Genomic DNA, 13,015 nt, shown 5'->3' on the forward strand with positions numbered 1-13,015 from the left:
TCAATTCTTCGCGATTTACAAGCCTCTCTAATCAAAGTAATAAAATTATCATCCCAAATTGACAATGGGTCCAGTTCTTACACTATGACAATCATATAAGATAATTCTAAGAGAAAGTGTACAAATTTGCTAAATTTTGATAATTATTGTTTTTTTGTGAAAAAAAAGGGGAGAACCTAAGTTCATCTGACTGCATAAATATATAATATATAAAATTGATAACAGTATATTAGTAGGTTCAGAGGCCAAACAAGGAAAAAGACCTTCCAACCCTTGGTGGAGCAGATTGTGGAAGTGCTGATAAGGTTGCATTTTCCTGGAATACCTCTAGATCGATCATGAAGATATTCTCCCTCTGTTGGATGATGGTGTTTACTATTAAGAAGATTAATCAGGTAACTATTTTGGGAAATAGGCTAAGTTTCCACAATTTTATGTTCTTGTTAATCTGGATTGAGATAGGAGGTATGCAATTTTTTCCATCCATATCTTACAAAAATGTGCCTAATCTTTGTTATAAATGTGGGAAAATAGGGCATAAGAACTGTGTGGATAGGGTTTGTAGAGACAGGAGTACCTAAGCTTAGAGGTGTAGGTGCTAGTAATGAGTGACAGAACTTGGGTGTCTTATCCAGCTAGCTTGATGATAGCTATTTTTTGGAATGTGAGAAAACTAGGAAAGAAAGAGAGTTCTGAGCATCTCTTTCTGCATATAAGGAGATTTAACCTTGGTGCTGTTTTAAAAGTCTCATTTGTGAGATGGTAAACAGGTACGGAAGCTGTTGGTCTAGTGTTTGGTTACCTGTTGTGGAGGTTAGTGTAGTTTTAAAAGACAAGTAGTTTATATCGATAGTTGCTTCTTCTTGATGAAGTCAAAGATGGAGAACAAGTTGCGGCCCAACAAGGTAAGAATGGGGATCAAGCTAAGGCTATGGAAAGAAAGGAGCATTCCACTCTATATCTTTTCGATGATCCATTACACATCAATGGAGGCCCAATTACAAGTTCTAAGGCTAAAATGATGAAGGAAACACTTAATGTGCTAATTGAAGATATTAAGGTCTAAGCTACAAATGAAGCAGATTTGAAAAGGAGCAAGTCATGTTGCTTAGTCAACATAATTTGAGTCTGGGTTGTAATGGTGACTTAAGTCCAAACTAACTATGTAGTCTACCTAGGCTTTTACTAAATGGGCTTCATTTAGCCTTTTAGGGTTTTTAGGTCACCCTATAGCTATAAATAAAAGTGGTGGCAGGCACACATGTATCTTTTGCTTACTTTTCAATCCAAAGCATGGTGAGGCTCTCACTTGTTGGTTCTCTTTAATTTAGAGCTTATCAAGGCAATCCCTTGCGGCGTTCTTAGACTCATCAACCTAAATCCCAAAGTAGTAGTGTCTTCTACTTCAGGTTCGTGCTTCGTTAAGCATTGGGTCTAGGTTTTTATCATCCATCAATTTGTTGTGGGTTCATCAAACATTCTTCTCTTTGAGTTCACATCACATGATATGGTTGTCTAGTGTATATGTAATTTGCTAGCTCATAGAGATAACAGCGTTGAGATTGTTTAGTATCCTTCAGATGACTAACTATATTCATCAATGGTTGGAGATATCAATTACATTTTTAAAGTTACAGACAAGAAAGGAGGAGCCAGATTTTCTTGAGAGAGGTTTACTTCTAGTTGTGCTGATTTCATTGAAGGTGTTGTCTTTAGCAGATTTGAATTTCTTAGGAACAAAGTGTACCTGATGTAATAACAGAAAAGGAAGTGAGATGGTGTTGGCTAAGTTAGATAGTGTCTAGGCAAATCAAGCTTAGAAGAGATTGTCCAAGACTGCTAAGATCTCTCGCCTTTAGAGAATTGATTCTGATTATAATCTTTTGGTATTTGTGGTTGACGGTGATGAGGATAAGGCCAAGATTTAGTACGGAGCTTGTTTTTGAAAATCCAAGTAAAGGGTCAAGCAATGTTTTCTACCTTTCCTCCAGAAGCTTGATGTACTTTCTTTTTCTTTGAGTGTATTGTGTGTTATTGTATGAGTCACTTCAAGAAGGCCACCCAAAAGAGGTTAATTTCTGAGATACCACTTCATTCTCATGTCACTTCGTCCTTTTTGTTTATCTTCTCTTTGTTGATATGTTATATGAGCCCTATTACATCATTAATTGTGTGTTGATTAGAGGTCAAATGGGTTGTTTCCTGTGTGCTCTATCAACTATATCTAGAGCTTTGTTGATCTAACATAAGAAGGGTCATTGGGTATGTGCTTCATTAATTTCTTACGTTTTATTTCTCCTGTGTGCAAATATTATGTTTAGTTTCATTATATTCATATTCTTATTCTATATTTCTAAAGGAGTCTTGTTGCAACAATAAAGTTGTTGCCATGTGACCTGGTAGTCATAGTCATAGTCATAGTTTAGGTCACGAAAATAGTCTGTTGCAATGCAGGATAAGTTGTGTACAATAAACTATTCCCTAGGACCCCGCATTGGCAAGAGCTTCATGCACTGCCCTTATTCTATATTTCTAATTCATATAATAAGTTGGACATGAAAAGGACATAGATAGTAACTCTACTCTAGCTTAAAGAGAAGTCTTGAAGGTATTGAGTTTATTAGGTATTCGGTGTAGATATAATGAGTTAAGCTCCACAATAATGCTTCTAGGTTTATGACTTTATTACTAATCTATAGTTATTTCATAGTGGCATAGTAAAATAATTTCTTCAAATTTTCTTGCATCCAAAATATAAGTGCAACTTTAGCTGTAAACCTATATCCATGAGGAAAAAAGATAATATGCATACACACATAATTGACGGCAATATTAGGGGATCACAACAATTAGTTAAGTATATTAGGCATTGAAGAGAATATTAAGATGTAATTGTGTAGTTACCATAAAGGATAAAATTAAAATTACAAAAGAATTATCTAAGAGCAATTAGATTTAATTCAACAGGTGATAAAATGATAGAAAATGACAAATGTATAGATATGTTGAAAGGTGGCTGATAAATTCTATAATTAACAGAGTTAAATATATTAAAATGAAAGGCAAATGTGGTTGAGGGAGAAAAAAAAGGTATTAGTCAAACAAAAATTAATTTAATTAGTTTGAATATTACTAGGGATATAGCTTTAAATAGAGCTCCACATAAGATAAAATTTATATAGTTGACCAGGATAGTTTGGAAAAAGAGGCTTGATAACGATGACAACATATCAGACAACTAATCTGTTAATTGTTGATTAAACTAGATTTAAAACACGGCCTAGAAAACACAGCAAAATCTGTATAACATTGGTAGCTTAAGGTACTTTCTCAGAATTTATGAACTCACAAGATCTTTTCCTTGAAATGAAATAATATCCATGATGCTTTCTCATGATGATCACTGTTAACATCACAGATAGAGAAGCAGCACCAGCAATAACACCCAACAACATGCCTGCCAAAGCACCTTTACTTAACCTTGCCTTTGAAGAATCTGCAATAACCCATTGGCTTTAAGAACAACTCATCAAGATCTAACAATTCCAAGTTGAGAGATTCATGAGTAGTGAAAAAGAGATATGCAACCAAATCTTCTTGCAAGGTAATACATAATTTATAAGAATTCATGTTGAGTCAAAAACAAGATTTTAATTTCTTAAAAATAATAACACTAAATATTATAATTTAATGATCAATTCAACAATCTGAAAAAAAGCATCTCAAGACCATATGAAGTTGGAAGGGAATAGTGACGTAAAGAGAGGGAAATCAGACCTAAATGAATTTCATCATCATGTTTCTAAAACAAGGCTACCATTCTAAATAAGAGTCAAACATAGTTTATTGATGAAGATATATAATGATCAACTCTGAAATAGTGAACTAAATTGATGCCAATCTATCTTTTCCAAGGGTAGAGTAAATAGAAAGATGATCAATGGCATGCTCTACCTTTAATTGATGAGAGTGTTATCCAACCCAACAAATACTAAAGTGTGAACATAGTTGTAAATTTAAAATATCTCCTAATACGTTACTGAACTCTGATTTTCAAGAATTTAAATTATTTCTGATTCCCGTAAATATATTTCAAATTTAATGATGATTAGAAAAATTTCCATTTAAAAGTGGTTTATAATTATATTAAGTAAAATTGAAATTGAAATTGAAACTGTGAAATGAAGTTCCAACAGCACAAAAAGAAATGAAAAAAATAGAGTCCTAATTGTTGAAAAGATTTTATGAGCAAAACTTATATTAACAAGACTTTATATGATCTATTGAATTTATTATTCAACAAGGATAAGTTAATGAAGACATCTTTAAATTACTACCGACTATTTTTCACACAATATGGATGTACGTAAAGTTTGTCCAATCTTCAATTTTTTCAGTGTTGCTGCTTTTTTACATGTCAACATATGACTAGTAAAAAAAAGTACATCAATACGCAAAGATAGTTGAGAAGACTGACCACTTTCACGAGGTCCCCGCGAGAAATTAAGAAGCTCATATGGTCCATAAACATCTGAAAGTTGAATCTTCCATGAAGCTAGGGTGTCCGCAATACGAAAAACTTCACTGTTATTAAAAAGACTAGAATTACTAGGGAAAATTTTTAAGTGCATATGCAGCCTTGGCCCACTCTCCCATGTGTGAGAGTCAATGTATAATTGGTAAGGAAACAGCTTCAGAAGTGTGGTCAAACGGGTCTCAAAATCTTTCAAATATGGACGAAAATCTGATATTCCTGGACTTTTCAACCGATATCCAACTCCAAGTGGTAGTGAGCATTGGCATGACCTAATAGACGATGGATTGTGCTCATAAAATTGGTCCACTGGGCAAGGTGGACAACTATTTTCAGATGTTGTTGGATCTTCAAAAGCTTGGCCAGTAATCCTTGGTTGACATAAAGGGACTATATTAAGTTGGTTTGCATTGCTACATAGAGGGTTCCCATATAACCTGAATATAGTAGTTGCAAACAGAAGGTAAGAAATTATAGGTATAAATCACAATATCCAAGTTATCTATACTAAACAAAACAGAACTGTGAATATTCATGATAGAAAATATTTGGATTAACCTATATTTCATCTGCATAGAGAGTCTCTATTGTTGTATTTGAATGTTCATTTTCAGGTTTTAAGGATTATATAGATAGCATAATCATACATCAACATTTTAATAGGTTTTATTGAAATGATTAAGAAATCTAGGTAGAGTCATCTACCTATATATGTACCCAATTATGGATTTTTACATTATATTTCAATAATTACAATTTTCTTTAATAGTTCTGCACTACTTTATGCTTTCCATCTTTAAACTGTTCTCGGCCAAATCCTTGAAAATTATCCAACAATTCTTTGAGTCATCATTTAATTTTTAGTAGTTGTCTGACTTCACACCAATCTTGTGAACTTTTTGGTTTAAGGATGCTCAATATATTCTTTTGAAATGTTTCACACTTAACGTCTAATATACAATGCATAAAAAACATGTGCATCAGCATCAAAATCTCTGCAAAAACTAAAAGCTCATAAGCAATAAAAACAAATCCCTGGAGAATATTTGGGATTTGAGACTACACGAGGAGAGAAAAGGGTAGAAAAGCTAAAAACTAGGAAGAGCAAATCTGAATTAGAAAGCACTATCAAGTATCAACTATAAAGTTCGATAAAGAGAAAATAACATGACCGAAAGCAATAAACTAGAAAGGATGAATTTAGGAAAGAAAAAAAGGCTAGAAAATATGATTTAGACAAAGATTAAGAAGCGAAAAGAAAATTATAATTATTACACAAAAAAAGAACATCTACATTGCATCTGAAGACATGACAATCAAGAAAATAGCAAAGGGTTATTAAAAATAACATACAGTACAGTGACATTTAAAGGATGATAAGAAGCTGGTATATCAGTAAGAGAATTGTTCTGGAAATCCCTGCATGCAGCATATAGAGATTGTAAGATGATGACTTACAAAATATTAAAAACAGTATCTAATGTTAGTGTGATCATACAAGATTAAAGTGTCATTTGCATTGAAGGTTCTATTCTGCCAAATAGAGGGTGGAACAGAACCAACCAGCTGATTATTCTCAAGGGACCTGCATATTTTAATAGAATCAAATGCATACCATGTTGGGTCATTTTCAGAGTGAAAACATGACAAAATTTTATGATGGTTTGCTATATTTTGACTTACACTCTTTGGAGCTTCTGAAGTCTATTAAAGGTTGAAGGAATTGTTCCATTAAGGAAGTTGTGTGATAGATCGCTGTGCAAAGTCCAAAACATAGAACCAAAAGAATCATCAAAGAAAAGGATGAAACCACAAATTTATATATAGCATTCAAATTAAACTACTTTAGTTTCTAAGGTAAAATAGGGGAAGGTACATGTAATAACAGTGCAGAATTAGAATATAAAAAAATGCAGTGGAATCTCACATACATGGTTGTTATGTTAATTGCAAGATTAGATGGTACAGGTCCATTCAACATGTTCCAACTAAGATCCCTGAAATATTAAAAATCATGAACAATTAAAAGAAAGCCAAAGAAAAGCTAAAAGCATATTCAGTAAGTTGGAAAATTAACAGTGCTAGGTAATTTTCTGGCCTTGAGAAAATCAATGTGAGAATAAGATAGCGAGCATGCTAAAAGAAATATGATTTCAAATAGACGGTTCAATCATGTACGTGCAGAATAAGCCAGAATGTGTGGTTGCAAACATGTGTTAATAGCCTAGTTATTGATAACCAAGTAGGTGATTATTAAAGAACCTTGACATGAATCATGATAGAGGGCCTATGTTTCCAAAAACTAGTAGCCGCCCGTGATTTACCTCCTTCGTGTTGGTCCGGGACGGGTTGGCGGGGGCGCTGGGGGCGAGCGTATTCGCCTTCTGCCACAATGATAGAGGGCCTATGAGTCCCCTCGGATGGGTCTAGTGGCTAGCACATGAGATGTTGCCATCATGAGGTCTGGGGTTCGAATCTCGGCAAAGCCGAGGTAAATGTCTCTCTTATGTGCTAGTCACTATTCCAAAGGCTAGTAGCCGCTCGTGATTTACCTCCTCCGTGTTGGCCTTGGGACAGGTTGGCAGGAGGCGCTGGGGGCGAGCGTATTCGCCTTTTGCCACCATGATAGAGGGCCTATGAGTCCCCTCGGGACGATCTAATGGCTAGCACATGAGGTGTTGCCGTCATGAGGTCTGGGGTTCGAATCTCGGCAAAGCCAAGGTAAATGTCTCTCTTATGTGCTAGTCACTATTCCAACGGCTAGTAGCCGTCCGTGATTTACCGCCTCCGTATTGGCCCTGAGATGAGTTGGTGGGGATGCTGGGGGCGAACGTATTCGCCTTTTGCCGCCGTGATAGAGGGCCTATGAACTCTGAATCATAAGATCTGGTGATCCAACACAGTAATTAAGATGATATATAACCCAAATAGATACCTGAATCTGTAATATAACTCATAAGTTACAAGCTCAAATAAGAAAAAAGAATAATTTCTGTATATTGAAGCAAATTAGTTTTCTTAATAGCTGCATTAAGCTATAATATTAGTTCAGAAAATATTTATTTGCCATATAAAACCACAGAAGTAAAATTTAAACTTTATATGATAAAGAGAATATAATCCTACATTTTCTTGTTGGAAATTTGGGAGGAGAGCCTTGGCACAATGGTAAAATTGTTATCATGTGATCTTGAGGTCACGGGTTCGAGTCGCATAAACGTCATTTAAAATGCAAAGTAAGGTTGTGTACAATAGACCCAATATGATCCGACCCTTACCCGAAAGCCGCACTAGAGGGAGCCTCATGCATTGGCTGCCTTTTTCTTGTTGGAAATTAAGTAGAAGAATCCCAGATTGATGGGATTGCAATCTATTTTTAGAAGTTATTTTTAACCTATAGCATTTTCCTATAAAAGTGGGAGAGATACTTTATATTTAATTAACCAAAAAAAAACCTAGTAACTCCCTCTAGAACAATGGAATTTGAACAATTTATTCCCTAGATCCAATTCGTGTTTCAATTTTAAGGAAAAAAACATTAATTTTTCATTTAAGCCTACAAATATCTAGTATAAGTTTAGTCTAAATTCTATCTCGATAAAGAAACAACATACAATTTGTATTTGCCAAGTTTTTAACTATTGTACACCCTTCTGTAGATATGAAAGCAGTGGGGGTGTGATTGTAATATTCCACACTGAGGAAGATCAGAAGAAGATGCCTACTTCCTACAATGAAGCAATAGAAAGTTACAAGCGTTGCTCCAAGTTGGTCTTCCTATTCCAAGCAATGCTCACAAGCTACAACAACATCTTGGATGAGATACATCCCAAACTTTTCTGCCCTTCCTCAAGACGCCATCTCCCTCGCGCTTCAAGCTGCTCTTCTTGTTCTAAGCAACTCCTACAGGCCACCTCTAAGGGTGGTTCAGTAAGATATACCGAAATTTAAACCATATACGGTACTGAAAAAATCGGTATACAAAAACTCATTCCGATGCACTCGGTATACCGAAATTTCGGTATGGAATAAATCATACCGGTTATAGTAAAATTTCGGTTTCGGTGCGGTATACCAAAAATTTTGATATAAATCTTATACTGATACTGAAAATTTCAGTACAACATTATACCATATCAAAATTTTCGGTATACCGTTAAATCGTATATTTCAGTACAGTATATGCGGTAAAACCGACCAACTGCTCCCACTTCAGTAAACCTTCTAGTTCATTAAAACCTTCGAATTATGGCACACAATTTCAACCGTTTGGCAGATCAGGATGGGCAATATATTGAATAGCTTAGTTACATATTCTATACTTATCACATGGTTTCTCCTAATTTGTATGAATCTGAATCTATAACAATTAGAACTAGCTATCCCTCTTGGGCCGCCTCAGTTCACATATAGTTCATCAATCAAGGCTAGCTTGAGCACCTTAATATCAGTATTGTTGTGCTACTGAGATTCTCAAGTCATCCATGGTTGTAAGGAAACAGATGCACAATGTGTTGGTCTTTTATGACAGTTATCTATCTTTCATTGTTACTTCTCCTGTTATGAGACTTAGACACAAACAAGAGCTCCTTGTATGAATGACATCTCTCGTGCTTATTACATAATTAGTAGTATATTATATCGAGGCAACACTAAGATGTCTACTCACGTAGGTCACTTCTAGGCTATCATTACTAATCTTAGAGATATATTCTTGATCAATTTGGGTGGAGATATGCAGGATCGATTTAATAGATTGCTCACCATTATGTTTCTACACAAGGTCCAACCTAAGAATCAGAGAAGTGTCTATTCTTCCTCTATCTGACCTATAGATTCACATGTTGAGAGCCTCAGACACAATTCTACTATTGTTTAATAGATTGCTCAATCAATCTTCTTTGGCTATTAACTCATACTTTGTAGGATCTCATGGGGACCAAGGAGACTAAGTAGGAAGAGGTGGTCATTGTATGAGCCAAAATAGACCCAAGTGTTTGCACTATAGCATATTTGAACACGCCAAAAATGCTACTCTCTTCTTTTTTTGGATAAGTAAAAGTTGTATATCATATATCAAAATGTACAAAATAAGGCTTTGGGGGTTACTCATGTCAAGTATCAGATCTGAATAGGCACCTAAAGACTTATACATGGAACTGCATACTCCTATATATCATCTCAACATCTAACTGTCCCTCACTAAAAAACTACGGTTACGTTCCCTCCATACACTGATGACAAGGCCAAGTGACTGACGGGCCTTTGTCAACGTCCTGCTCCCACGATAGTGCTGGCTAAAAACTCCAAGCATTTGACAATATAAAGACATCTACGAGCGCATATAGAGTCGGCCTCGAATCCTCCGCCATAGCTCTGCAATAGGAAGGCACTGGAAGAACAAATGCTCCTATGTCTCAAGCGCCCGTCTGCAAAAAGTCCTCTAATTAATCCTGCCTATCTCAGGTGGGAGTCTCCGCAGTGCAAGCATCCAGAAAGTGACTACATGACTCATATGCAGATAAGTCTTCCACACCATCCAAAAATGCTACTCTCTTCTTCAATTCCCCCGCGTTATCCATCTCCCATTGCTTATGCCACAAAGTCTAATACTCAAATATATTCCACCATTACACAACCCAACAGAGTAGTACTGCCAGCTCCTTTAGAACTAAGATACTATCAATGCATCATCTCAGTTAGTTACCTATCTTGGATTGAGGGACCTTTGAGAATATTTCTGATAGCGCATCCACCTTCTCTCCTCTTGCATCACCATGTCCTACCAATGTCGTAATAGCTAATAAGTCTCACTCATTAGTTTAGGATATCAGCAATGCCTCCTACCAATTCTTCATTTGTTTATCATGTTTTATATTTCTAAATTCCTATTGAGCTTGTTATCTATTAACAATTTACTAAATCTTTGAATTGTTTAGTCATATTTAATATCATTTCTATCTCTTCTTAGGATTCAAGAATGGATGATTGGTGTAGGCATGAGCCTAATGGACTTTATCAGTTGAATGTGATTGCCCTGTTGTCGTCTGTTTTAGTTACAACTCCTCTCCAGATCCACATTCATCTAGATTTTGGTCCTTCAAGAATTGAAGTTAATAGTTCATGGTCTTTCTAGTTTTTAGTTTCTTGATTGTTAGTTCTGTCACTTAGGCAAGCATGTTAGGTAAAGAGTGTATAAGCATGTCTATGGACCCTTCAGTTCAACTATTCCTCTCCTTGATGCTATTTTCCATAATAACTTCAGCAACTTGCCATTAAGAATGCTTTCTTTATGGTGTTCTCTCTAAGTATGTTTATATGGAGCAACCTTCTAAATTGATTGTACGAGAGAGATTGATCTTGTGTAAAAGATAAAGAAGTCATTATATAAGTTACAACAATCTCCAAGAGTTTGGATCAAAAAGTTTAGGACAACTCTCCTTTAGCATAGCATCAGCAAAAGTGTTACTTATCACTCAATTTTACACCTCATATCTTAGTTAAGGAAGCATATTTTCTTATTGTGTATGTGGCTGACATTATCGTTAATGGTGATGTCACTAAAGGAGTTGCACGGCTAAAAGCTTATCTTCATCAATATTTCCAAACTAAGGAGAAGTAGCTCGTTTGGAGAGAGAGAGAGAACTACATTTCATAATGCAACTACGCAAGTATATACTAGATATGCTTGAGTGTCATGTAAGGGGCTAAGCCAATGGATACTTTCATAAATCCAATGTTAGGCTAATATCATATTAGGGGGTCCACTAACTAATCCATGGAAATATAAAAGACAGTATGTCATCAATTAACATGATCAATCAATTTCTAGAGAACCCATGCCATGACCATCAAGAAGCAAGCAACTACATAAATTCCTACAACATCTCAAGAGGGCTTCAGGAGAAGGTCTTTTGTTTTGTAATCAAGGTTATCTTCAGACAGCAAGGTACTCGGATGCAAACTAGGTAGGCTCTTATTCAAATAGATGATCCATATCTAGCTATTCTATTCTCTTAGGAGGTAATCCCATTTTTTTTAATAGGAAGAAAATAGATAATTGTCAAAAGATCAAGTACACAAGTAGAATACAAAGCTATGATAATAACCCCACAAAACCAATAAAGCTTGATTATGATAACACGCTCATGTTTCATTAAAGGATAAAACATATAAACATATAGAGATTAATTGTCACTTCATTAGAGAAAAAGGTTATATGGTTGAATACATTTGTAACAATATCAATTTCTACAATATATTCAAACTATCTTAAAGGGGTTATGGACCCTTCTTCTAAATATGTAAACAATGGAGGTGTTATTGGAATATTGCATACTCGATTAATAACATATTATATATATATATATATATATATATATATATATATTGGGAGTTTATCTAAGTTGTGTGTTAGAATAATTCTCCTTATGAAAATGTCATATGAATCAATTGCCCATAACCTAACCCAACCCGACTTGGTCCAATCACAAACATGTTGGGTCATGCCAAATTTGGCACTATATGGGGGTCCATATCGAGCATTTAGGTCATAGCCCATGAGCCCAAGTCATGCACAACACAACATGAGAGTGGGCCCGCATGGCTTGTTGGTCAAGTTTAGCCTCCCATTTTCTTTTGATTCATATTAATATTAATTATAGATATTAAAAATTTTTAATAATATTTTAAAATATCAATTTTAATATTATAGATTCTATTATTTAAAATATTTTATCAATTTTTAATAACTTCTAAAAATATTTTTTTGAAAATAAATATTTTAAAATAGTTTAGGCCCAACAGTATGACCTAGTTGACCCTAAGCTAAAGTTGTACTTGACCCCAACTCAAGACGAGCTAACACAAACCCGGCTTGATTTTGGACATGGCACAACAAATTTTAGGCTAAGGTTGGCCCAAGCTGTACTTGACCGTGGCATGGCCCATGACACCTCTACTCACATATCTTGTATCAAAACTAACTAATTTTGTAACTTTAAGCGAGAGAGGATGTGAAAAATTATATATAAACATGATTTCCTCTAGTCATAGAACTCTCTAAATTGATTGAGGATATCTTCATTCTTCCATATTAAGGATGTGCCCTCCTTTTTTCCTGTAGCTTTGATCAAGGAAACCATCCAGATTACTGACTAAAGGTCACCACAATTAATAGGGCAGCAGAAGACTCCTTCCCAATTTTTCTTTTCCTTATTTTAGCTTCTGTTTCACTTTTTTATTTTCTTGTTCAAAATGACAACATTGTGTTATGAACGATTGAGATTTACCAAGTTTGAAAAGAGTGACTACTGTAGTATTTGTTTTCAAACAACTAAATCTGTGGAATTTAGAAGAACAATCATACTATAGAGTACAATATACAAGATACAATCAGCATTTATCATGAGAGAGAGAGAGAGAGAGAGAGAGAAGGTTATGGGCTACCAAATTGACTTCATCAATTTTAACAAACATACT

At 34.9% G+C, this 13,015-nt stretch overlaps 1 protein-coding gene across 1 annotated transcript in view; it reads right to left on the reverse strand.

Annotated features, from left to right (window-relative positions):
• LOC121969094 (probable LRR receptor-like serine/threonine-protein kinase At1g06840) overlaps positions 1–13,015 on the reverse strand; it is a 40,779-nt gene that overhangs the window by 2,970 nt on the left and 24,794 nt on the right. The window contains exons 11-16 of the mRNA XM_042519019.1: positions 6,466–6,531; positions 6,218–6,289; positions 6,033–6,119; positions 5,888–5,953; positions 4,478–4,971; positions 3,327–3,496 (exon numbers count right to left, since the gene is read on the reverse strand). Of these exons, the coding sequence (XP_042374953.1) occupies positions 3,327–3,496; positions 4,478–4,971; positions 5,888–5,953; positions 6,033–6,119; positions 6,218–6,289; positions 6,466–6,531 (955 nt within the window). The remainder of the gene's footprint in view (positions 1–3,326; positions 3,497–4,477; positions 4,972–5,887; positions 5,954–6,032; positions 6,120–6,217; positions 6,290–6,465; positions 6,532–13,015) is intronic.

This window comes from Zingiber officinale, chromosome 4A (assembly GCF_018446385.1).
Source record: "Zingiber officinale cultivar Zhangliang chromosome 4A, Zo_v1.1, whole genome shotgun sequence".
NCBI lineage: Eukaryota > Viridiplantae > Streptophyta > Magnoliopsida > Zingiberales > Zingiberaceae > Zingiber > Zingiber officinale.